We start from the raw sequence: 26146 nt of genomic DNA on the forward strand, positions 1-26146 counted from the left end.
CCCCCAGGGACCCTGGCAGTAAATAGAAGCTGGGTAGGAAGAGTGGGAGGGAGAGGAGAGCGGGGGTGGGGGTGGGGAGAAAGATGATGGGTGAGCAGAGGGAGACGGGGGTGGGGCAGAAGGGATAGAGCTGGAGGAGGGAAGGTGAACACACAGACAGCAGGCAGCTGCATGGGAGTATAATGCAATTACAGATCTCCCTTTACACGGCCAGAGCCTCTCCACCCGCCAGGCGCGCTCAATCACCACCTCCACATTTGAGTAGTAAACACTGCGAGCAGACTGTGGAATGCCAGTGGTGCCCCTCGGTGGATTGCTGATGTGGGGCAGCAGGGGATGGCCTCAGGCCCATCCTAAATGCCAGCAATATAAGGTGTTACCTCAACATGATATCCTCCCCACCATAGCGCTCTTTACAAATAGATGCAGCCACCTCTGGGGCGGAGCAGAGTCCCTTTTGTGAGCAATGATCCACTGGAAAACAAAATCCAGTGCAAGATGCTAAGGAAGACATTTGAAAACACACAGACAGGACCATCTGGCAGATTTAATTGTTTCCTAGGAGAGAGAAGGGCAGAAACGATATCACCACCACCACCACCGCATTCTGTAAATGCTGCAACCCCATTTCTACGCTTCATTCTGGTGCTTTTGCACCATGGGAGAAAACAGCCGGACTTCCCCACCTGGGAATTCCTTCTGTTTAGGGGAATTCCCCTGGAGAGCATAGGGCATAACATGATTCTTCCAGAGGAGTGGGAAGCAACTATCTCCCCTCCCCTGTACAGACCCAGGGGTCTGACCAAATGTGCTATGAGGACATATTTTTATTTGCCTTTCTCTTTGACATCAGGCTGTGTGGCAAATGCTAGAGGAAGGATCCTGGAACTGGTGAGCCAGTGGGTCTGAGCCAAGTTCCCAACACACGTTCCTGTAGCAGGTATTTCTAGGTTTGGAGTTTGTTTTATGAAAACAACAACTCGTTTTTTAAACAGCCTAAATCTGTGTTTATCTGTTTTTTTCTTGCTTAATGAACCAAGAATCTGTTCCTGTCAGGCCTCCTTCTCCTACCATATGTTGATCATTTTACATCAGCCAGACTCTAAATGAACCATGAGATGGAATCTAGTCTGAGTATTTAACAAGAAGCTTTAGTTTTTGGTTTGATTTTCTAGCCAATTGCAATTTTCAGACATGACTTTCAAAGGAGGAAATATGCCTAAATGCTGCAAGAAGTGTGGATTTGGGTGTTTTTTGACATCTCATTTATTAAAAAAAAAGTGACATTTTTGCTTGAGTGGAGTTTGTATCACTTTAAAAGTGGAGCGTCAGTTATAGTTTAAAGACACAAGACCATTTATACATTTATATTTTTGATAGTCTCTCCTCTTGTTCCAAGGATTATTAAGCTTTGAGATCCTGGAGTTCTGAACAGCCTAAATTCACACAGATTTCAGCCCCTTTCTGGATCAGACTTTCTTGGACATGGGGTAAATCAGTGGCTCTCTCTGGGCCTGAATCTGACCTCACTGACTCTGGTTTTATATTACCCTTTTTTTCATGGAGATGTTCCTGGTTGACATGGCATGAGAGGGGAGTTAGGCCCCTTTGTGCCTCAGTTTCCCTGGCTGATCAACAGTGACACTGATACTTACCAACCTCACATTGCAAAAAGGAATTAATCCTCACAGGCCCAAAGTGCCAGCAGGCAGGGATAAGAGGTGATTGGGAGCCAGGACTCCTGGGTGCCATTCCTAGGTCTAACATTGATTCACAGTATGAGTTTGGGTTAGTGGTGACCATTTACAGTTCAAGGACAAGCATGTACAGGACCCATGGCTACCTGCAAAGCTGTGACCAGGGCCTGCCCCATAGCTTTAGTTCCTGTTTCATGGCTGGCCTTTAACCTGGCATAGACTATCCCATAGCTACCCCCACACCTGACCTGGCTCAGGCCCCCAGCATAGCACACCTTATCCCATAACTTCTCCACTGTCCCCCATGAACCTACCTCCTACCCCATGGCTAACTTCCAATGTGACATAGCTTTCCTCCAGCCTAGCATAGAGTCAGAAATGTAGGGCTGGAACGGACTACAAGAGGTCATTAAATCCACCCCTCTGCACTAAGGCAGGACAAAGTGAACCTACAGCATCCTTTACAGGTGTTTCTCCAACCTGTTCTTAAAAACCTCCAACGATGGAGATTTCACAAGATCCCTAAGGATATGGCTACATTTGAAACTTCAAAGTGCTGCCGCGGCAGAGCTTTGAAGTGCGAGTGTGGTCGCAGCGCCAGCGCTGGGAGAGAGCTCTCCCAGCGCTGCACGTAGTCCACATCCTGATGGGGTTTAGCTTGCAGCGCTGGGAGCCGCATTCCCAGCGCTGCAGCACTGTTTACACTGGCGCTTTACAGCGCTGTATCTTGCAGCGCTCTGGGGGGTGTTTTTTTCACACCTGAGCGAGAAAGTTGCAGCGCTGTAAAGCGCCAGTGTAGCCAAGGCCTTAGAAGCTATTCCAGAGTTTAACTACCCTTACGGTTAGAAAGTTTTTCCTAATGGCTAACCTAAATCTCCCTTGCTGCAGCTTAACTCCCTTACTTATTGTCCTACCTTCAGCGGCTACGGAGCACAATTGATCAGCAGCCTCCTTAGCCTATCTGCAGACCCTTATCAGTCTTCTTTTCTCAAGACTAATATACCCAATTTTTTTAACCTTCCTCCTCAGGTCACTGTTTCTAACCCTTTTATCATTTTTACTGCTCTTCTTGGGACTCAGTCCAATCTGTCCTCATCTTTCCTAAAGCGTGGTGCCCAGAATAGGACGCAGTACTCCAGCTGAGGCCTCCCCAGTGCGGAGCAGGATGATGACCGGCCAGGACTTACATAGGACATTCATGTTAATACACCCCAGAATGATACTGGCCTTTTCCCCAGCTCCTCAGGTGGTTGACTCATATTCAATTTGTGATCCACTGTAAGCCCCAAACCTGCCCCACGACTCCCACACTGATCCCATGAACTCAGCTCTTACCCCATGACTGCCCCCCAGCCCTGATCTGGCCCAAGGCCCCTAGCTTACTTCCCCCCTACATGCCCCATTAAGCCAGCACCTACTACCCCACGCCTGCCCTTCCTCTCCTCCATGCGTTCAGCCCTCTCCAGACCACAAAAAGACAGCATTAGCCCCCCCACACTTCCACGTGGTACACTGAGCAGCTCCCCTCCATTGCGCAGGCGCAGCCTCTACCGGGCTAGTCCGGGCAACACTCCCACGTGATCATTGCGCAGGCGCCGCTGTACTCCGGACCATACCATTCCCAGACGCGGGGGGGTGGAGAGATATGTTTCAGACTCCCGGTTCCGTCCAGATTTTCTCCCTCGGAACCGAGTTCTGTCTCTTTCCGCGCTTTCCTGTTCCGTAGTGGAGCGAGCCGGGATCGGAGGGGAGGGGCGGTGCTGTGAGCGGAGAGGTGGAATGGTAGGTCCCACCCACCCCCCGCGCTGATAGTGGGAGCGGCCGGCGCTGCGGCCTCCTTTCCGTTCAGCGCTAGGGCCGCCGCCGCCATGAGGTGAGCGGGGCTCGGGTCCAGCCAGGGGCCGGGGGCTGCCTGGAGGGGCCGCCTGGGCTCCTGAAGGGACACGGGACCCGAGCGGGGTGGGCGCTGGGGCGGAGAGCGGCCGGCGCCGGGCCTGCGCCTGGGCCTGGGCCTGGGCCTGGGCCTCGCTGAGAGGAGCCGCTTCCCCTGTCCCCATCCGGCAGCGTCCCATGTCCCCTCAGCCCGGCCCCGATTCGGGGCGCGCGCGCGCTGGGGGCGGGGGGCCTGGAATGGAGCGGGGGGGGCGCGCGCGCGCTCTGGGGGCGGGGGGCCTGGAATGGAGCGGGGGGGGCGCGCGCGCTCTGGGGGCGGGGGGCCTGGAATGGAGCAGGGGGGCGCGCGCGCTCTGGGGGTGGGGGGCCTGGAATGGAGCGGGGGAGCGCGCGCTGGACACATGGGGGGCTGGAATGGAGCGGGGGGGGCGCGCGGGTCCTGGAATGGAGCGGGGGGGGGCGCGCGCGCTCTGGGGGCGGGGGGGCTGGAATGGAGCGGGGGGGGCGCGCGCTGGACACATGGGGGGCTGGAATGGAGCGGGGGGGCGCGCGCGCTCAGGGGGCGGGGGTCCTGGAATGGAGCGGGGGGGCGGGCGCGCCCGCTCTGGGGGCGGGGGGCCTGGAATGGAGCGGGGGGGGGCGTGCGCTGGACACAGGTGGGGGGGCTGGAATGGAGCGCGGGGGGTGCGCACGCTCTGGGGGCGGGGGGCCTGGAATGGAGCGGGGGGGGGCGTGCGCTGGACACAGGTGGGGGGGCTGGAATGGAGCGCGGGGGGTGCGCACGCTCTGGGGGCGGGGGGCCTGGAATGGAGCGGGGGGGGTGCGCGCGCTCTGGGGGCGGAGGTCCTGGAGTTGAGCGGGGGGGGGGGCGTGCGCTGGACACAGGTGGGGGGGCTGATCTATATGGCGCCCCCAGTAAAGCCCCTGGTCTGCTCGATCCCCCCGATGTTCCCACCCCACGGGGATCCCGCTGTCTGGAAACCAGCCGCGCCTGGGGTAGGGGCAAAGGGAGCACAAGTCTGCTGGGCTCGGCACTTGGGAGCTAGGCCTCACTTCCAAAGCGGCCGGTGATTTTTGGGTGGCCAGCTTGAGGTGGGCGCTCAGCTCAAGCGAGGCGCCCAGAATCACTGAAACATCATCCCATCTTCTGTTTAATGTGTCACCTGCCACCTTCAGCTCTGAACTTTTGCCACAAATGAAAACCTCCTTAATAAGAGTTTAATCTGGCCAGTGTCACTGGCCACAATTTCTCCACTCGCACTGTTTTGCCACATGCCAAATTTCCACGTGATTGCTGCCGTTCACTTCAGAGGTGATGACATTTCAGCAGTGCCATATGTAATACACTTACATTAGGCTTTGTGATCTCTACAGTGAAAGACCCTTTATACATTTAAATAAAACTGGACTGCATTTTGAGCATTCGAGGAACAGTGAAAAATGTAGTGATTTGCCATTGTGCTAAACTGGGGGCTGCCTGTTCTAAGCCATGTGTGTTGGTTTGTTCAGTATGCTCAGGCTCCAGAAGAGGCTGGCCTCCAGCGTCTTGCGCTGTGGCAAGAAGAAAGTTTGGTTGGATCCTAATGAGACCAATGAGATTGCCAATGCTAATTCTCGTAAGTAACCATTTCTCTTCCACATGGGCATTGGGCAATTCAGTGACTTGCTAGTGCTATCCTCTGGTATGATTTGTGGGCCTAGCTAATTATTGAATATTGCAGAAGATGCAGTGATCTCAGTTTGTCTTTGTTACAGGCTCAGTAGTAGAAAGGTTAATTTAATAGTAGCTAAACCGAATTGCCTTCTCCATAGGCTTTTTTATATTCAAGTTTATTTAAAGGTTTTGCTGACTTACAAGCATATAGCAATTGCCTTCCCTTGATAAATGGAAGCAGTAAATGACTAAATTCTAGAATTCTGCTAAATCCACACTGAAAGAATTCACACCAGAATATGATTACTAGTGTGGATGTTCTTTGTGGGGACAGGCATTACAACTTTCTAGTCAAACACCAATCACAGGGATATCTAGGGGTGAACAGATGAGAGATGCATGATTGAAAAATTAGAAGAGCAGAAAAACGTGTTCACTACAAGTACTGAAAAATAGACAGTTTGTACCTTCTCACGGACTAGACTTCCTTTTGTGTTAACTGAGCTGGTAGATCCAGCAGGTAGATTAGAGGCAGAAGCTGGACCCAAACAACATCTTTATAAAGTTTGCAGTGTGGACCTGAATGGAGTAACAGTGACTGGGAGAAAGGCTTCCATGGGAAACAGTGATGGACTGCAACAGGACTGCCTGAGGAAAACAAACTTAATTAAGGGGCCTTTGTAAAGAAGGTCAAAATCTTCTTAAATTCCTTTAGACTTCGACCAGGGTGTGTCAAACTTTTCCACATAGCAAGCCTCTGAGTGCGACCCCCCTCCCCTATAAATTAAAAACACTTTTTCTATATTTAACACCATTATAAATGCTGGAGGCAAGTAGGGTTTGGGGTGGAGGTTGACAGCTCACGACCCCCCCCATGTAATAACCTTGTGACCCCCTGAGGGGTCCCGACCCCCAATTTGAGAACCCCTGACTTAGACTTTGTAATCCATCCTGAAAACTCCTTTTGAAAAGGAAAACTTGTTGGTGTTGGATTCTCGCCTTGCTCATACTGTCCATTTTCTGTTCCATTTGATGTCTTCAACATGGAACATCTCTTCTGATTTCCAGGTCAGCAGATCAGGAAACTGATCAAAGATGGTTTGATAATCCGCAAGCCTGTGACTGTTCACTCCCGTGCCCGATGCAGGAAAAACACCTTGGCCCGCCGAAAGGGCAGGCACATGGGCATTGGTAAGTGATGGCTGGCTTTACTCTAGATAACTGGGGTTAAACATCTGTCAAATTCTAGAGACCTTTGCTGAGGGTGGATTTATAGACAGCCTTATGTACCAAGGAGGGGCCTTGTAATGCAGCTAGGTTGTTAATCATACTCCTTGGATTTTGAGGCAAGCAGAGGTGTTAAGCACACTGCCAAGGATGCTCACTGGTAACTAGCTGTGGTCTAGCTCTGTAACACCTTTCTCTTTGCTTCCAGGTAAGAGAAAGGGTACAGCCAATGCCCGTATGCCCGAGAAGGTGACCTGGATGAGGAGAATGAGAATTCTGAGACGTCTGCTTCGCAGATACAGGGAGTCCAAGAAGATCGACCGCCATATGTAAGTCTGAGAGCCAAATGAATCCTTCCCTGCTTCTCCTTTGGTGGTGGGTGTGTCTGGGTGGGGAACAGGGTGCCCATCCGCCTGGATACACCAGCCTCTGCAGCGTAAGGCTTTTGCACCAAGCTCTATAAACTTGGACCTGACCCCACAGAAGCCAAAGGGGAAAGCCAGGAGAGATTAAACACATCTTTTATTTAAATGATAAATCCCTTGCAGTGGATAAGGGCACTGGAAAGCTGCTACAGAATGATCTTGGTGTTAGTGAGCTTCTCAGGACTAGCTCTTCTGCTGAAATTGGAGGGCAGGACAAGGGAGTCGTGTGGCGGTAGATTAAGATGCTGCACGATGGTTAAATTAATTTTAAAACTTGGGTGGACACAGGTCACTGTGTGGTCCACTGCAGAAAAGGCATAACTGCTGTTTATCTTGAGTCACTCAAGGTGTCTTGGAAGCTGCACAGTTCGTATTTCTTCATTTGCACCATTAAACAAGTGAGTGTTGCTTCCTGCAACACTGTGAGCTCTCACCTCACCCTGTCCCTTCCCTTTTGTCAGGTATCACAGTCTGTATCTGAAGGTCAAGGGTAACGTGTTCAAGAACAAGCGGATTCTGATGGAGCACATTCACAAACTCAAGGCAGACAAGGCTCGCAAGAAGCTCCTGGCGTAAGTGTTTGATTATTAAAGCGATTCTGAGAGCTTAGTAGAGGCCCAAGACTTAAGTTTTGCACAAGTGAGCTCAGTATGAGTTCAAGTGATTCCATGAGCTTGCAGCACTTGGGTTACAAAGACATTGGTTCTCTTATTGTGGCATCCTGTAAAGTGAAACTGACTAGAAACAAATGAAATTCACTAGTATCTCTTTACTAGTCAAGCCTGGTCATAGTTATGCTACTATAGCTCTGTCAACTAGGGCTGTGATTATTTACTCATATACTGGTTTGAAGTTTGGTATGGGTGCAAACTCATAAACAAGAACAGTGTCAGTTCTCGTATATCAGCATAACTGCATTCACATTAGGTGGGTTCTACTATGCCAGTGTGGTTAGAGCCGCAAAACTTTTGAGTGTAGACAAGGCCTAAGGCTGAGTGGAATACAAAATAATACTTCATAAATGTTGACAAATGATCTGGATATTAACGGCTTGGTTTTAATGGTGTAAATAGATCCAAGTATGATTTGAATGCCCCCTTTAAACAAGCTTTGCCCTTCTGTGTGATGTAAACACCCTGGAAATAACACCCATCCCCTGAAGATTTGTAAGTGCACAACATTCAGCAAGGGAAAAGACCTTGCCATTGAAGGATCCATTCTCAAGAAGGGGCGAAGTTAAGACAATTGAAGGACAAATGGGTTCTGGCAGATCCTGCATTATTTTCCCTTTCTAACTTCAATCGCTGGACTGATCAGTTTTGTCAAGATCTCAGGGGCACTCTCTAACAAACAAGTTTGCTGTGTGGTGTCCTTGAAGATGGAGTAAAGACAGCCGCATGCTCTTGTGCTGTTGTTTGGGCCAAGGACCTGTTTCCGTCCCAATCCTGGCCAAGGGTAGATCCCATTGATGCCTGCCTATGTTACTCAGTAGGTCAGTGGCGTGTCATTGAACAAGATATTGAATTGCACTTAAGACTGTTACATTGAAAAGCGCTAGTGGGGAGGTGTGTGGGCGTAGTAACCTGGTTAACAGCAGTTGATGGTGCATGAGGCATTTGTGAAATGCGTGTTCGCGCTTCATCTCTCTACAATGGCTCTAAGGCTGGGGAAAAATAGAGGTGGGGGGTGATGCCCAGGTAAAAGCTGCGTGGGTTTATCTGGGCTGCTGGAGGCTGACGTCCTGTGTGTTCATGAAACCTATTTTCATCTTCAGTGACCAGGCCGAAGCTCGCAGGTCCAAGACCAAGGAAGCCCGCAAGCGCCGTGAAGAACGTCTGCAAGCCAAGAAGGAAGAGATCATCAAGACTCTCTCCAAGGAGGAGGAAACCAAGAAGTAAACTTCTGTGGCTGTTCTGTGTACATAGTGCTCTCCATCAAAGGGTGTTAATAAACGTTCCACATCCAAACCTAGGCTTTGGCCTATGTCAGACTTTCTTTCCTGGTTGAGGGTTCCAGGGTGCTGAGTTGCTTTTGCCATCTGGGTACAAGTGCCTCTTGCAATATAGTAAAACTTCTAATGCAAACTTTCAATCATACAGGTCTGGACAGGTTGCTCATAACTTGCACTGAAAGTGTTGGGAGGCAGCATGCTTAACTTTTCAAGGCTATGGGGTGCATCTAGTCAGTACAGAGATTCCTTCCTGGTTTAGGAACAGGGCAGAGGGACTCTCAGCCAGAGGAAGATCATTGAGCTGGGGGTGAATGGGTTTACAAGGAGAATCCTTTGTAGATGACACTGGGGGCAAGATGCAGTAGAATCAACCAGTGTGAGCAGTCCCTCCATGGATCTGTTGCATCCCTGCAGTGTACTTAGTATCTCAGACCACGTCAGAAAGTTAGTGCCAGTTGGCATGTTCATAAGCAAAGGTCAGTCTGGGATTTTGTGTGTGGAAATCCTGCTGAGGGGGGATGATCCAAGTGGGAAAACATTTCATTGAACATAGGCAACTTGGATAAAGCCTGGGGATGGGTACCTGTAACAGCCCCAAACTTTGGTAAAGGACACACAGAAAAGGAGAGTGTTAAGAATCTGTACCCACAGTGTTACAGACCTGATTGTTGAGGAACAGGGGGAAATGGGCCTGCTTCAGATGTACACTTGGCCTGTGAGCATTTGGTGTTCAGTAAGCAGCAGGATGCATCTAGGTAAAACCACACATGCAGAGATGCCTCCCTACATTTTCAGTAATCCTTCTGCTTGTTTACATGTAATTCCAAAATTACTAATTCAGGCTTAGAGCAAAGCTAATTTTGCATGTGTGTACGTAGACACAAAATAAGTGTCATGACTGCTTGCATCTGATGAACACCCCGTATAGCACTGTGGCCATGGGGGGCCTATTCTTTTCCACCACCCCCATGGCATGCTCAGACTGTATAGTAAGGGCCTGATAGGAGGCAAGCTGCAGCAATTGCCTTTGGAGTTGGTGTGCTGTAGAATTCCCTGCCCAAGTTTCAGTCCTGTGTAGACCCTGCTGGGCTGTTAACATGCTCTGGGTACCTAGAGTGCACCAGCATGGTCCACGCAAGGCAGCTAGTGCACAACGTGCAGCTTGAGGCTTGGGCAGGGAATCCAGTGCCCCACTAATTTGCTGCAGCTTGCCTCCGGTCGGACCCTCATGCTGCAGGGGATGAGGGAAGATCATCCTGGAAAGGAGGTTCAGGCCCACAACAAACTATGGTAATTAAGGGCCCTATGTGGCATGGGAGAACAGCCCTCCTAAGGTTGATCTTCCCTTCTCCCTGTTTAGGGATGGGTGTTATAGGTGCAATGGGGGGCAGTTGCCCCCTTGGCCATATATAGGGAGGAAATGGGGGGGGAAGAGCAGGTTTCTATGGGGGGAGGGGAGAAAGGTCCAAGCAACTACCTAATGTTTTTCATAAACACTCCTAAAAGTTTGAGCAAGATTGGCATTTACCTCCCTGTCTCCTGGGTGAGGGGTCCATCTGAAATCAGGTCCTGATCTATGGAGAAGTGTCCATATCCTAAATTGCCCCAACTGACAATCTCATTAGAGGCCAAGGACAATCTCTTCTCATGTCTTCTAGGTCCTAGCTAGTGGGAGCTTGTTCTGTGCATAAATGGAGCATGTCAGGTGGTAGGGCTGTCTACCATCTAGTGCAGCCCATCTAGTGAGCACTAGAGTAATACAGCTGTAGAAATCCCAGCCTGCCATGGTTAGAACTTTAGGATCAAAGTGCGATGCAAAGGATGTAACTTTTCTCTCTGGACCCTAACCTGCTGGTGAAAGCGTGGCAGTGTGGGGAGACAGCAATCAGAGGTACAGTTTGAGTAAGGAGCTTTAAATGTGCATAGAATGCCCATTCTAGCAGGGTCTGAGCTCAGCCCAGCTCTCTTGGCAGATGACACCACTTCTGCAGCCTGAAATTTATGGCTTTTTTTTTCCCCCAAAGTTCTGCATATTTCTGACCCATGCAGTTTGTGATGCTCTTTCACAGGCATCTGGAGAGTCTGTGTTCCACCCTGTAGAATCCCAAGCATCTCAGAAAAGGGAGCAGTGGCTGAATGGCTCAGAGTGGTGTTTCCTGTGTCTCACTGGGGGGGAGGGAATGCTAGGAAAAGCTACTAGAGCAAAGTCCCAAGTAACACACGAGATCCCTGCTATCCATGCAGAGGAAATGGGACATGCCAGCCAAGCTCCTCCTCGCAATGACTGCATGGTTGGGTCGCCTCTACCCTGTGAAGAAAGTGAAAGGGCCTAGGACTTTCTTGGGGAAGGCAGTGGAAGCACTTCCCAGTTCACTGGCCTTGATTTCCATAATATGCATCCCAAACACGAGCCTCAAAACCACAACTGTTCAACTTCAGCTCCTCAGCAGCTGGCCAGAGATTTCCCTGAGGCTCCAAAGGAACAAGCCTTCTCCCTAGGAAAAGCTGAGCGGGCGTGTGATGAGATCAAATATAATTAACCATCTTTGCCTCTTTCTGCAATGCAGTCTAGTAAGACAACATGCATCAGGGTTTCTTTACAGAAAGTAGCCGTGGTTTTGGAGCAATAGCACTTATGAGGGGCAGCAGTGTGCTGTGGCTGGATCCATTTTCTAAGTGCTTGATGGCCTAGATTTAATGGTACCTTGAACTGCCATTGTTGTGTGAACAGTATAAACATAGGCCCTGATCCTGCAAACTCATGGGAGTTCCCCTTGCAGGAGCTCCAGGGTCGGAGACCTTCGTTTTAGAGACCAAGCACCTGTAGCAAAGATTAGGGTGTTGCTTTGGACTTGCTAGAGATGGCCCCTGGGGGTGACCAGCTAAGGGAAAGAGGTGTTTAAACTGCCTGTTTTCCTGCCACTAAATATTCAGGTCACATGTCCGCTGTTCTTTTCGAAAGACTATGGAGGATTATTGTATTACAGAAACAGAGCAACAAGTGAATCATGACTGGGGGAGGAAGTGATATTTTTTTCCAGCCCATAAAACTCTGGACCTGTTTTTCAGAGGAGGTTCAGTGCCTATAGCACCTGCAGCTCTTAAGCTGAAGGAATTCGGCACCCCAGCATTAGATTTTTAAACATTCAAAGCTGAAGCATGGGAAGAAAGTGACGTGTTTAAAGATTCTTCCCCTCGCTGAAAGTTTATGGGAGCTCCTCATCCACCCCTCTGCATCCTGCAAAGGAGATGCCCGCTGACCAGGACAGGGTCATTTCTAAGGCAATAAAATAACATTTCAGGTTGCCCACAAGAAAGTAGCAAAGCCACTTTTCTTCAGCTCCTTTAGGTGCTCTGTGCACCCTGAAGCACCATGCGTAGGGTGGGTCATACTGGTTTCGCCCCCCCGTCCCCCTGGCCCTTAGTGGCCCGGAGGCAAACAGCCAATGAGAACATTTCATCTGGTGTCACAGCTGCTGTGATCAGTGCAGCTAAGACTTCAAAGTCCCATGCTACAGGAGATCATTCACTTTAATGGTGGGGCCGATCTTTTAATAGAGGTGGCAGCCATCTGTGGGGAGGAGAGTCTCAGCTAGGATCTGGGGGCTGCCTTTTTAACCAACATCTTCAGCTTCTGGAGAGCCCATTGGAGGAACAATGGAGAGAAATCCCCATGCTTGTGCCGAGAGGTCGGAGCCTGGAGGGTGGGTGTGCATCTCAGGTGGGCTGAGGGCATGGTGCCGACCAGCATCTTCTTCTGAATGGCGGCCACCGCAATCTCCCCGAGAACAGCCTGGAAGTCCCAGAGAAAAGACAGTTACAGCTTGGAAGGCTGAATTGCTCACAAGCCTGAAGAAGATCAGACTATTTAGTGTGTCCCAGAGGAGGCTCGAGCACCTACATGGGGAAAAGATGTCAAATAGGCTCTTTAGCAGATGAGGCATAACCGGTTCTGGGAGCTGATACATTTGGGGTAAAATAAGGCATTTTTAACAATGAGGGGGATTAACCATTGGAGCAATTCACCTAGAAATGTGGTGGATTCCCTGTCATGTGGAGCCTTCACACCAAGACCAGATGCCTTTTTAATCATTATGCTGTAGCTCAACCACAAGATCTGGGTTGATGCACTGAGGGAGGTGCCTGCTGCTACGCTTGAGGTCAGGCAAGATGAACCAAATGGTCCCTCCTGACCTTAAAGTCTGGGACTCTATGAAAGTCAGACTCCTAAGGACTTGTCTACATGGGGAAATTGACCAGCATAGCTACTCCAGAATAGCTATTCCACAATAGCTCCCCATGTGGGACTCTATTCTGGAGTTAAAATGCCTTTTCCTGATTTAGCTTCATTCACTTTGGAAGCAGCAGACAGAGCGGGGACATCTAGGTTGTATTTCTGGTCCCATCGCTGACTTTCTATGTGAGGCACTCGATTCCCCCCTGAGTACCATGGGGCTGATCTCTGAGCCCCGACTCAGTGGGTGAAATCCATTAGTGTTTGCAAAGGGCTCCTAGCCTGTTAGATGGGAGGTGCTATGAAAGCACTAAACGTTATTCCTAGTCCAGCCTGCTGTGGGGATTGTTATTGTTTATATATAGCAGCAGCAGGACGGGGGCCCTGTTGTGGTGGGTGCTGCACAGACATATATTATGACTCAATCTCTGCCTTGAAGAGCTCACAACCTAAATAGACAAGACAGAAAAAGGAAGAGTTATTATCCCAATTTTACAGATAGGGAAACTGAGGCACACAAACTGGGGATTCTTTTGTGCTGGACGCAGTACGTAAATAGAGTAAGAGGAAGTGCCTGACCCGACAAGTTCACATGCTAAATAGACAAGATAAAGGGTGGTTAAAAGGAAGGATTATTATCCCCATTTTACAAGTGGGGAAGCTGAGGCACAGAGTAAGCTTGAGCAACTTGGCCAAGCTCGCACAGGGAATCTGGGGCAGAGCCAAAAACTGAACCCAGATCCCCAGCCTAACCCACAAGGCTGTCTAATCCAGCCTTTCCCCTAGAAGGGGATAGATTTGCCTCTTCTTACTGGTCAGGGATGAGAGCTTCCAACAGCCAAGGCCTGACACAGCTGGACGGAGGGGAGTTCTTTGTAGGGATAGAATGACGTCCCACTACGTTTGTACAGGCTGCCCAGACTCTATGGTGATGGCCGTATTCGAAATACAGCTGCCGAAAAGCATACAGCCTCCCAGTGGTTTCCTTACCTTTCTCGCTAAGGCCTGTGCCCTGGAGTCCCCGGAAGGGCAGAGGCAATAATTAGAAAACACCCTCTTTGCCTTGGAGAAGACGGTCCCATGTGTGTCTGCTCCCCACTTGTGACAGCTGCCGAGCTTCTGCCTTAGCTCCTCCTCCAGCCCCTTCAAGTCAGGGGGTCCGAAGATCCTGAAGCCCCCCAGGCGATGAATTGTGTCATCATTGCAGAGCTGACAGGCAGGGTTGGGACGAAGCCACCCGCTGGGCCCAGGCTCTGTCCTTGTCTCGTGAGAGGTTTCAGATGAGGGATTGAACTGCAGTGCTCCAGGGAAATCCAAGCTGGGAGAGCCGGTCAGCCAGGAGAAGGTGATGCCTCTCGGAGGGAAGGCCCTGCCTGACAAGGGTGGCACTTCGTCTCTAACCCACAGGCTGCCCCATCCCTCCTGCAGCAGAAGGTCCCCGTCCTCTCTTGGCTGGTTGAAATCGTTCTCAGGCAAAATCTTTTTATCCGCGCCAGGTGATGCTGTCACCTCTGTGTCATCTTCACTTCTGGAACGGCTATTTCCCCCTATCAGGCACCTGATGATGTTGTAGCCTCTCTGGTCCCCAGGCTCTAGGATCTTCCCCAGGCTGGCTTGCGGTTCATCCTCTGTGGCCAGCAGGGCCTCTTTGGTTGAGGTCCCAGAGGGCAAGCGTATGGCCGGCTCTGCACCCTTTGCCTCAGGGACTCCCTCTTCCGAGCCCCAGCAGCTGGCTGGCGAGTTGGAGCCGGCATTCTGCTCGGTGGCCACGATTCTGGTCTGCTCCCCCGAAGTCCACGCTGCGTCCACCAGGGCAGCCTTCAAGAGGTCGCACATCAGCTTCACGAGGCGCTCCAGGCTGTCATCGTTCTGAACCCACGGCAGATGTTCCCCTGGAGCCTTTGGGACCATGGATATGCCCATGGGCTGGCCTGCTCTGGGCAAGTCCTCCTCTCCGCTGAGGTTTAGCACCAGCACCCCAATGCCGTCGTCATGGCTGTCAGTTGTCATCATCTCCATACATTTGTCCTTTTCTATATCCAACTCTTTGATATCTTCTGCGACCTGAGGGAGAGGAACAAACCAGAGCAGAACTCCAGGTTAGGTCAGGAGACACGTGGCTTGGAGAAGCAGGGGGGTCGAGTGTGTAGCACAGGTCAGGGGACGGGGATGTCTGTGCTACAGGCTGGAGACATCCCAGTCACAAGTGAATCTATCCTTCCAAAGACAAAGGACTTCACCTCTGTTAACAGAGATAGCATTAGGGCTTCCAACCTCTCTAGGCCAGTGAGGGAGTGGAGGGGAGACTCCAGGACCCAGCCAAGCTACACAAATAGGCAGCGCCAAGGCCTCCCCTGGAGAATGCCAAGGAAAATAAACTCAACTAAAGGCCCAATTGTGTCAAAAGGGGGTGTGCATGCGTGTGTTAAATGGCTGTTTTCCCCAGTGACTGATCACAAGTGTGTGTGTGTGAGTGTTAAATGGCTGCTTTCCCCAGTGGCTGATCACAAGTGTGTGTGTGTGAGTGTGTATGTGTGTGTTAAATGGCTGCTTTCCCCAGTAAGGCCTCATCTGGAGTACTGTGTCCAGTTTTGGGCCCCACACTACAAGAAAGATGTGAAAAAATTGGAGAAAGTCCAGCGGAGGACAACAAAAATGAGTAGGGGGCTGGAGCACATGACTTAAGAGGAGAGGCTGACGGAACTGGGATTATTTAGTCTGCAGAAGAGAAGAGTGAGGGAGAATTTGATAGCTGCTTTCAACTACCTGAAAGGGGGTTCCAAAGAAGAATGAGCTCAGCTGTTCTCAGTGGTGGCAGATGACGGAACAAGGAACAATGGTTTCAAGTTGCAGTGGGGGAAGTTTAGGTTGGCTATTAGAAAAAACTTTTTCACTAGGAGGGTGGTGAAGACCTGGAATGGGTTACCTAGGTTGGTGGTGGAATCTCCTTCCTTTGAGGTTTTTAAGGTCAGGCTTGGCAAAGCTTTGGCAGGGATGATTTAATTGGGGATTGGTCTTGCTTTGAGCAGGGGGTTGGACTAGATGACCTCCTGAGGTCCCTTCTAAGCCTGATATTCTATGATTCTATGACTGATCACAAGGGTGTGTGTGTGTGTTAGTTAAATGGCTGCTTTCCCCAGTGACTGATCACAAGGTGTGTGCACACACACGCACATCTTCCGCTGGAACTCAGGGGATTTGAGAGCCAGTGCAAGAGCAATTCCCAGCTGCCAGGGTGACCTTCAGCGTTCAAAGGACCAGTCTGAGCCATGCATACATATTGCTGGGCCGTGACCTGGACATCACTCAGTGGAAACACAGCAGCAGCTGGGAACGCAAACAGGATGTGAAGGGCATGAGGAACAGGCTAGGAAATAGCTCAGAGAATATTCTAAAGCCAAGATGGGGATCAATGGAGTAGCCTGAGCTGGAGCCGTCTGGTTAGTCCTGACCACTCCACCTCAGCTGGGGCAAAGCCGATGGAGAAAGGGATTCAGACCCAGGCGCTCTGGAGAGGCTGAATGGGTGAGGAACTAGCAGGGGAGGCAGCTGGGAAGTTTGCTCTGCTACATGGGCTGCCACACTTCGGAACTGAGACCCACCGCAGCACGACCTTTGCCCTCTGACATCAGAGATGTGAGAGGCGAAGTCAGAAACGGGAGCCGTGACAAGGGTTCCGTCCCCACCTCCAGCGCTGACTCAGCCCAGGCGGGGCTTTTCCTCAGTTTCCCCATCTGTAGGACGAGGGCGATCCCCAGCTCCTCCTCCTCTCTGCCCCCTGCCCCTGGCCTTATTGGAAATCCTGGGAGGTGGGTGCATGGAGCTGGCACCAGGAATGTAGCCAGCCTAGTGCCTGATGGGACTTTGGAGGAGTTTGGCCCCAGGCCATGCAGCGCAGTGGGACCAACAAAAGGAGACCCACGACCCATGCTTGAGTCTCAGGCTTCGGCCTAGTCAGTAAACGGCCCCCCTGCTTCCCTCCATCCCTCCCAGGATCCTCTGTGGCTCCATGGCCACTGCACAGCTTAGCCCAAGCAGTTCCTCACCAGCTCCCCTTCCATGGTAGCTGTATCACTGCGCCGGGCTCCAGCTGTGATAAGGTCCAGCGCGGCGTGCTCGGGATTCTCAGCTCCACGCTAGGACCACGAAGATATCCTCGCCCTGCAGAAGGGACTGGGATCAGTGAAAAGGGCTGGGGCACCATCCCCTGAGCTGTGGGGGCAGCATGCCCCAGTCTCCAAGGCTCATTCCATTTCAGGGCTCCCTGTGGAGGGTCCCGAGGTGGTGGCCAGTTAGTGGCAATTGTGATGGCAGCTTTGGAGGTGGGGCTGCTGGCCCACTAGGCCAGCATGTACCCAACTCACTGATGGCCAAGCACAGCAGGATCCCTGGGAAGGTTATGCCTTGATTGGGGCTCCGTGTGGGTGCGGGAATCCACCCACAAGGGGCGGCTTGCAGGCTCTGGGCCCGGTTCCAAGCTGGTGATCCAGTGACAAATAATCTCCTGATCCCATTAGTGCCTCAGCCATCCCCTCCCACTCATAATTGGCATGTTTTCAATGCAGAAAGAAGGAGACTTGTGCTGCCATTTGCATCTATAAAACTCTGTTCATTAATGAACGAATTCATGCCCACAGCAGGTCAGCATTACTAGCCCTGTGGGGAAACTGAGGCACAATGTTACTAGCCCCCAAGTTGCTCAGCGAATCAGTGTCAGAGGCAGGAATGGAACCCAGGAGTTCCTGGCTCCCGGGCCTGTGCTCAGATCACTAGGGTGGGACGAACGCTGAGCACTGCAACCCATGTCCTTTTAACCCCCGGGCTGCTGCAGATCAGAATCCCTGTCCCTCTCCCACTGCCAAGCACCTGCTTCCCAGCTCCTTCCTTCATCCTCAGCCAGCAGAGCAGGAGACAACCTCCCCCTGCCCCCCCAGCCTGACATCACAAAGGGGCAGGCAAGCTTCCCCGTAGGGTGCTGTCTCCATAACAAAACCAGGGTTCTCTCTATGATGTGTATTACATCAGCACCTTGAGCCCTCTGTGCTGGTGCTGGGGGGAGCTCTGTTGAGCTGGGTGATGCAGGGAGAGCCCAGCTCAACTCCCAAGAGCTCAAGCAGAGATCCCTAAAGGTATTTAGGTGCCTAACTCCCATTGAAATCCATAGGAGTCAGGCACCTAAATACCTCTGAGGATCAGGGCCTTACAATCCAGCTGGATAACAGATAGGAAGAGAAACAGCAGGAGAGGGATTTACCTGACACCTGCAGGGCTTGTCATGCCAGTAGCTCTGAGCCCTGTACAAAGGAAGTCAGTATCAGTTTATAGGGAGAGAAACTGAGGCACAGAGCAGGGAAGGAACGGTCACCAGCAGGCCGGTGGCAAAGCTAATGGGTTGTCTTGATGATCACTTCAAAAGTCTTTTTTCTCCTGCTGATGACAGCTCATCTCAGTTGATTGGCCTCTTACAGTTGGTATGGCTACTCCCACCTTTTCATGTTCTCTGTGTGTATAAATATCTTCTTGCTGTATGTTCCAGTCTGTGTAGCCCACAAAAGCTTATGCTCAAATAAATTTGTTTGTTAGTCTCTAAGGTGCCACAAGTACTCCTGTTCTTTTTGCAGATACAGACTAACACAGCTGCTACTCTGAAAGCTGGGGATAGAACCCAGCTATCCTGAGTCACCTTAACCACTGAGCAATGCTGCCTTATCACACCAGATGGGCCCAAGCTGAGAATTCCTGACTCAAGAGTCCAATCCCCAGCCCTAGAACAGGGAGGTGTTTGAGGTCCTGTAGATCCTCCCCTTAGGCTGGGGAGGGGATCCTTTAGCTGTGGGCAGGCTTTTGCCTGCCCACTTCCCGGAAACCCAATAGGTAGAACAGGGAGATGCTTGGGCTTGGTTTGATCCATTTAGATCCCCAGCTGAGTTTGGATTATGTGCACCTGCAGTGGTGGGGCTGCTCAGAGCCAACTTGCAGCAGGGGTTGGGGGGGTGCTGCTTTGGACCCATCTCCCCCAACAGGAGCTTAGGGCTAGGGCTTCTATAGGTGCAGCATGATCCCTCCTGGAGTTTTCAAAAGCAGGCAAAGCACCTAACTCCCCTTGAAGCTAATGGGAACAAGCCACCTAAACACCTGCTCCCCCAGGCCCTCTGCTTTCAAGCCTGCTGCAGGGGATGCTGAGTCCGGCTCCAGCCCTGCCAGCTTTCCACTAATGATGCAAATACATTAATCCTGCTCCCCTACTCAGCCCCTGATTGATGGGATGGGAGTCAGCTGCAGCCCCCCTGGGAGGCTGAGAGTATAAAGATGGCAGCTCAGACACAAACTGAGGGGCTATAGGGTATTTCAGGCAGAGAGAGGTGTGCTGCAAAACCCCAACCCCATGGCTGAAGCAGGGCTGCAGGAGGAGGTGGCTGGGGGAAGCAGCACCTCCCTTGGGGGTGCTTTGGCCTCTGCCCTCTTTACCTGTCCCCACAAGGAGTGTGGTGCTGTGTTTGGCAAGGAGAGGAGGCTGCAGAAGCATCTTGCTGTGCATGTAGAGGAGGTAAGAGGGGGACCCCCCAGGAAGGTGGGGAGAGGGAGCCCTGCTCATTGGCTCCCAAGAGCCTGTTACCTGTGCTCCTTGCAGCAAAGAGCCCTGGAGCTGCCTGAGTCAGCCCATGGCTGATGTGTCTGAGCAGGTGGGTTGGCTGCTTCTCTTCATCCTAGAAGTAACAAAGATTTAAGATGGTGGAGGAGCTGTCTCAGAATGGGCCTAGGGGGGAACATGCTGATCAACCCTCTATAAGCCTGGGTTGTTGCACTCCTGAGTAGCAAAGCCATGGTTGGATGGCCCCCCAGTGCCTGGCTACCAGCCCTCCTGCATTGGGAGTCTTGTCTAAGCCATGTGTTGGTCTGGGACGCCTTTCATTTCCCCCCTACCCCCTATACCTCAATCACTGTAATGCTGTATGTGCCTGTCCCTGAGTGCGAAGAGGCCTGGGAGGCTGGCGCAGTCCCTCACCAAGGTGTGTCTCTGCAGACAGCTCTGCCGAGTGACCAGGATGGCAGTGGCAAGGGATTCTGCTGCAGAAGCTCCCTGCAGATGCCCAAGCTGCAGCAGGGTGATGCCACGCTGAACAGGTAGAGCAGGGGGATGGTGGCTTGTCCTTTCTCTCTCTTGTTGATCAGGCCCCCCCCAAGGGGGTCTAATGGGCCTTGGTGATGCCTAGTGGGGCTCTCAGAGCAGCAATGAGCCTGTCATTGCTGGTGAGCCCCCTGGGAAGGGGAGCAGGAGGTTGGATTGCCCTGGTGCCATGGGAGATCTGGGCCCCATTGTGCCAGGTGTTGCACTCCCACATAGTGGGAGAATCCCTGCCCTGGAGGGGATAAGTGTAAATCTCAAGACTGAGAAAGGTGGAAGAGGGAAACTGAGGCACACAGTTGGGAAGGGAGTTGCCTGAGGTCACACAGGAGCTCAGTGTCAGACCTGGGAGCAGAACATGTCTCCTGACTTTGAGTGCCCTACCCACTAAGCTGTGCTGCCTGCCACTGACCTGGCCAGGCTGTGGGCTGACCTAGTACCCAGAACACCCTCCTGACCTATCCCTGCCTTGTGTTAACTACACACTCCTTTCCTTTGGCTAACTGGCTGGGCTGTGCTAAGCTGGGTTCATGCCAGCTAGCTTGGTGCTAACACCTGTCTATCAGCTGTGTCTCCACATTTCTCCAGCTGCTTGGATGCGGACTGCAAATCTGCCTTGGTGCCCATGAACAATCTGCCAAAGCACTGCAGGGCCCAGCATGGTGCAGGGAAGTCCTTCCAGGTATTACATGCTGGTGGCAAGGTGTTAATAAGGTGGGGTCAGGGAGAACAGCTGATGAGTGAGTGGGACACATTCTGGTCACAGCTGGCTCCAATGGACTCTTGGACTCTGACTCCTGTCAGCTCTGAGGTCTGCAGTGCTGATGCCTGGGCCATCCCTTTCACTCCAGGGGCCTAGAGGGCCATTGCTCTGGTAGCCCAGATAGTCCCCTAGGCACAAAGTGTGATGCCAACACAGTCCCTTCTCTGGGCTGACTCCCCTTCTCCTAACAGTGACTTGGAGCAGCACCTGTGGGGTGGGGCTTCATCTGCTGGATGACCCTGATAGGATGTGAGCCTTGGCAGTGGGAGCTACCCCAGGGGAGGGGGTGGGGATTCTCTCAGTGCCCCTCTCCTGGTGCATGGGTCTGGGGGGGGGAACCTCAGCACTAGCCAAGCTGTGAACAGTGGGACTTGGGGGGCAGGACTAGGTTCTGGGTCTCCTGACGCTGGGGGAGTCTGTTCCTTCTGTGAACACACGAGGGCGCCAGAGGTCATGGCTCTGTCTGCACTGTAACATGGCCTGGGAAGGCTCTGCAGAGAGCCCCTGGCAGGTGTGAAATGCTCCTCCCCAGAGCCCATCCAGTGGGCCTGGCTTGTTACCCCTGCCTAGCCCAGCATGGGCCGGAGCCGCGGGTCCGTTCTCAGACCCTGCTGGCCTTGCAGCCTGTCAGCATTTTCAGGGCCACTGGTCGGCTCAAACTGCCTGAAAATGGCTAATGGAGAGAGGAGAAATTCTCCCCGCTGTGCTGGCTGCTCTAAATGGCACCGGCAGATGTTTGATTCTCTGCCACAAATGTTGACAGGCTCCTGTTAAACTGCCTGGAGCTCCCTGATCAACCCCTGGGGCATCCATGCTGCTTACACCCTTCCAGAGCCACCCAGACCTGCTCGGTCCCATGCATGAGGGGCCCTGGGCTGGGGAGCACTGGGAGGCTGGAGGGGAGGGGGGATTGAAGTGCATCATGGGGGTGAGGGTACTGGGTCTCGTTGACTTCTCTCCTGCCCCTCCAGTGCAGCTACGAAGGCTGTGAAAGCACCTTCAGGAAAAAGAAGGCCCTCTGGGCCCATTGGACCGAGCATACCACAGTGCTGCCGTTTGTGTGAGTGTCTCCTGTGGTTTTCAGGTTGGGGGTGGCTGACAGGAGACCCCCCCGGTGTGGCATCAAGCACCTCCCAATGTGAGAGGCTGGCTGAGCTGGCCTGTGCCCAGGACTGGTGCTAGGGGTTTGAGCGCCCTAGGCGGACAGCAATTTCGCGGTCCCACGGCTCCAGTGGAGCTGCTGCAGGCATGCCTGCGGGAGCTCCACCGGAGCCACGCGAGGAGCCAACCGTCTGCAGGCATGACTGTGGCAGCTCCACCGGAGCCGCGGACCCTCCGCAGGCACCAATGTGGCAGCTCCACCAGAGCTGCCTGCTGCCCCCTCCAGCAAAACAGCACCCACCAATTATTCTGGCGCCCTAGGCGATTGCCTAGGCTGCCTAAATGGTAGCGCTGGCCCTGCCTGTGCCAAGGATTTGCCATATCTGGTACTGGGCGCTGTCCCAGGCCAGATACTGAAGCTGGCTGGGCCAGTGGCCTTCTCCAGCATGGCATAGCCCATACACTGGCCTTTCCCCTTCCCAATTCACTGCCACCCATTGGCTGGGTCTCTCTGGATTAGCCTGGGACGTGTCCTTTCAGACACAGGGAGAGCGCTGCTCACGAGTGGGGTGTGCTTTGTTCAGGTGCCAGGAGCCCGGCTGCACCATGAAGTTTGCCAGCGCTGCTAAGAGGAAAGCTCACCAGAGGAAACATGCTGGTGAGCGGCTTTCCCTGGAGTGGGTGGGGGAATGTTGGGGACCTGCTGAATGGGAGGCTGTGGTTGCTGGCTTGACTGTCTGTGGTTCCCTGCCCACTGTGGGCCTTTGCACCAGCCTCCCCAGGCTGGGATGGGGACATCCCTGCCAGCTCCTGCTTCTCACTGACACAGCCACGCCCTGGCCGCAGCATGGCAGTGCCTGGAGGAGAACTAGCACCGGGATGAACTCCATGATGGGAGGTGCCCTGCTGGAGTGTGGCTCTGAGCACATGGCACCAGTGCAGCAAGCCAGGCTCAGCAGCCACCTGGAAACTCCTGTGGTCCTGGGGTGGCTCCTTCCAGCCCAGTTCAGCATCTCTTGGCACATGCTGATCCTCCTCCATGTCCCTCTTCCAGGATACATGTGCCCCAGGCCAGACTGCGGGACCGTCTTGTCCACCTGGACAGAGCGTCAGAAACATCTGCAGCAGCATCCTGGTAAGGCAGGTGTGTAGGGGAGCCCCTCCCCACATGCAATCTGGGCACTGGATGCCAGTCTGCCTGCATTTCCCTGGGCAAGCACTGACTGGGTGGCATCCTGAACCAAACATTGCTTGCTTGTAATATCAGCGGGCCAGGAGGTCACCTTCCCAGCCCCAGCAGATGGTGGGGAGGTCTCCCTTTTCCATGCAGTGTGATTTGAGATGCCCAGGGCTTCCTTTCTCTCCTAATCAAGGTCTCCCTTTCTCTGGGCATCACCAGTAGCTTGTGGGGGTGACTCATAGTGGAGGCAAATGATGGGGGCCCTGGTGGGTAGGTCAAACCCCAGGGTCCTGCTGACCTTCAGTCCTGGCTGGTCTGGCCACATCTGGCATCCTTGTACTGTTCTCCTGGTGGGGCTTCCACCTTGCTTTGGAGGCTGGTGCTAAGAGCGGGATCAGCTGCCTCCCCCAGGCAAGCAAGACAATTGAGTCCTAAGGCTGCCCATCCTCTTTTCCTGGCCCTGCTGTGACTACGGCCGGACTCTGGATGGGCTAGTCAATAACCTGCCCATCCTCTTCTGACCTGTGGCCCTTCTGGGGTAGGTGAGGGCTTTCAGCTGCTGCCTCTGCCCTGCCTTGGCCCCCATGGAATCCAGAGCCCCATTGGATACTGGTTCCACTGGCCTGGGGCTAGTCCTGTGTCACTCCAGCCAGTAGAACTTGTCCCATCAGACGGGCTCCAACCATCCCTTAATTCTCAAGTAACTTCTGCTGAGAGTGAGCTGGAATTGGTCACCCTCTCCTTCCACATCCTGTCTGGGGAGGGGATGCGGGTATGAATCCCCAAACTCCCAGGAAGCACCAGGGTGATGGGGTGTTTGGTTCTGTCTGGGAGCTCAGCCTGTGCTCTTCCACCCAGTGGAGTACAAGTGCCAGCAGTGCCCGAAGATCTTTAAGAAGCCGGGCGGCCTGCGGCGGCACAAGTCCTTCCACAGCCAGAAGAAGCGGGCACTGCTGAAGCCAGCATGGGCATGCCCCAAAGCTGACTGCCAGGCCTCTTTCACCACCATCTTCAACCTGGAGAGCCACATCCGGAAGGTGCACCTGCAGCTGCTGAAATATCGCTGCTATTTCACTGGCTGCGAGAAGGCCTTTGCCATGCGGGTAAGGAAGCAGCGGGGTCTCTAGGCACTGGGGGTGGGGGGGCATGGGGGCATAGAGCTGGCTCTAGGCATTTCTACTAGCAGCAGCAGAATGGTTTGTATATGGAGCTGGTGGAAAATGGGCTTTTTTCCATGGGGAAAGTTCTAGGAAGTTTTTAACTTGATCAATTTTTTTGACTTGGCAAAAAATCAACCCCCCAAATATTTAACTTGGGAAATGCTGACCACCTCATGGGAGTTGTAGTCTCATTTCCTCATGCTCCTTTTGGCCTCTATAGGCAGCGCTCCCTGGGTGGACTACATTTCCCATGATGGATCAGCCCATCAGAGTTGGGGAGCAGTTGCATCATGGGAGATGTAGTTCAGCAGGTGACCCTGGCTCATAGTGGAGACAGGGCTCAGGAGGAAATAGAACTAAACTCCCATGAGGCACTGCACTAGAATACCCAGTCAACCCTAAAGTATTTGAATAAGGAGGGGGCTGGTCTCTAAATAGGGTGAGCAGGGGTCTGTGCTGGGTGACTTACTCCTCATTCCTTGGCAGGAGAGTCTAATCCGGCACCTGACAGTCCATGACCCCACAAAGAAGAAACTGAAGGTAATTGGGCCATGCCAGAGTGGGTCAGTCACGGGCCCTTCCTAAAGTAGCAAAATCTCACTGAAGCTGAGGTCTGGTCCCAAACAGGAAGGGGGCTCCACCCTTCTACCCCAGTGGGAAGCGGGGTGTGACCCCCCATTGCTCAAACATGGTTAGCTGGGAAAGACCCTCTAGCATCAAACTACTGTAGGAGCTGCCACGGGGGGCATCTGTCCTGAGCACTCTGGGGGTGCAGCTCCACTGGCAGGGGTTGCAATAGAAGCTTATTGGGGAGAGGCAGGGGTTGCAGAGGGTGGGGTGTGTGGCTGAGCTGGGGAGGAGGGCCTGGGGTGGGAAGCCCCTGAGGGTGGGGAAGGCCCTGATCCCCACTAATCTCTCTGCAGCCCCAGTGCTGCCGGCCCCGCAGGAAGAACCAGCAGCGCCTGGGAACCCGGCAGCGGGTGCTGGTGGAGGAGAACCTGAGCCGACTCTTCAGCCAGAAGCTCTATGTGCGGCTCAAACGTAGCCGGTCGGGCTTCACGGTGGGGGAGGACGGCCCCAGGTTCCCGGGCCACATGCTGCTCCTGCGTGTCAAGGCCAAGCTGGAGAGCGACCTGTCGGGGCTCTTCAATGAGCGCCCCTGCCGCCCTGCGGTAGAGCCCGAGGTGAACCTCAGCGCCTTCTTCCAGCTGCCCCCAGCCACCGGGCCACAGGAGGTGGCTTAGAGCCAACGTCCCACCTGGGGAGATGCTGCCCAGCACTGAGCAGGGGGCCTGCAGCTCAAAGGCTGAGCCATATGCAGCTTTCAGCTGGTATCTGCTTTAACTCTTAATCCCCTCCTGGAATGGGTGGAGGGGGAAGCTCCCTGGGGCAGGAAGAAACTGGCCCAGGCAGGCAGGCAAACAAACCTCCTTTTTATGTTGAGTGTTTTTTTTCTTCCCCCCCCCCCCCCCCCCCCCCCCCCGGTAGAGGGTGTCTCTTGAGTTTAAGCAGGGGGCAGGGCTGTCCCCGACCCCAGCGAGTGTGTGGGGTTCTTCCTGCAAGGATCGGCTGAGTTTGGGGGGGTGCCTGGCCTGTGACCACCTGCAGGTGTGACAGGTGGGCCAAGTGCTCTCGGCTGGTGCTGCTGTGGGCAATAAACGCTTGCTGGAAAGCTGAGCCCTTGTCTCCTCTGGTCTTTCCTCCTCTTACCCCCCCCCCCAAGCACCTAGTGGGG

General features: G+C 53.2%; 2 protein-coding genes across 2 annotated transcripts; both read left to right on the forward strand.

Moving 5' to 3' along the window:
* Positions 1-3454: 3454 nt before the first annotated feature.
* Positions 3455-8867, forward strand: RPL19 (ribosomal protein L19). The gene is made up of 6 exons (XM_050934525.1): positions 3455-3570; positions 5100-5206; positions 6313-6435; positions 6680-6800; positions 7358-7468; positions 8671-8867. The coding sequence occupies exons 1-6, from the start codon at positions 3566-3568 to the stop codon at positions 8792-8794; spliced, it is 591 nt and encodes a 196-aa protein (XP_050790482.1). The 5' UTR covers positions 3455-3565; the 3' UTR covers positions 8795-8867.
* A 10599-nt stretch (positions 8868-19466) lies between these two features.
* Positions 19467-25865, forward strand: LOC127040769 (P43 5S RNA-binding protein-like). Its single transcript, XM_050935350.1, has 9 exons — positions 19467-19628; positions 20106-20206; positions 20796-20889; positions 21942-22030; positions 22656-22729; positions 23126-23215; positions 24110-24354; positions 24898-24951; positions 25335-25865. The coding sequence occupies exons 1-9, from the start codon at positions 19467-19469 to the stop codon at positions 25653-25655; spliced, it is 1230 nt and encodes a 409-aa protein (XP_050791307.1). The 3' UTR covers positions 25656-25865.
* Positions 25866-26146: the final 281 nt, after the last annotated feature.

The sequence above is a fragment of the Gopherus flavomarginatus genome, chromosome 25 (genome assembly GCF_025201925.1).
Source record: "Gopherus flavomarginatus isolate rGopFla2 chromosome 25, rGopFla2.mat.asm, whole genome shotgun sequence".
NCBI lineage: Eukaryota > Metazoa > Chordata > Testudines > Testudinidae > Gopherus > Gopherus flavomarginatus.

Bases quoted from the DNA above. Each gene is read 5' to 3' on its own strand.
- RPL19 (XM_050934525.1), top strand. The intron at 6,436-6,679 runs GTAAGTGATGGC...CTTTGCTTCCAG, and splicing joins GGGCAGGCACATGGGCATTG to GTAAGAGAAAGGGTACAGCC. The intron at 7,469-8,670 runs GTAAGTGTTTGA...TTTCATCTTCAG, and splicing joins GCTCGCAAGAAGCTCCTGGC to TGACCAGGCCGAAGCTCGCA.
- LOC127040769 (XM_050935350.1), top strand. From the start codon at position 19,467: ATGGCTGAAGCAGGGCTGCAGGAGGAGGTGGCTGGGGGAAGCAGCACC. The intron at 22,031-22,655 runs GTGAGTGTCTCC...TGCTTTGTTCAG, and splicing joins ACCACAGTGCTGCCGTTTGT to GTGCCAGGAGCCCGGCTGCA. The intron at 22,730-23,125 runs GTGAGCGGCTTT...TCCCTCTTCCAG, and splicing joins TCACCAGAGGAAACATGCTG to GATACATGTGCCCCAGGCCA.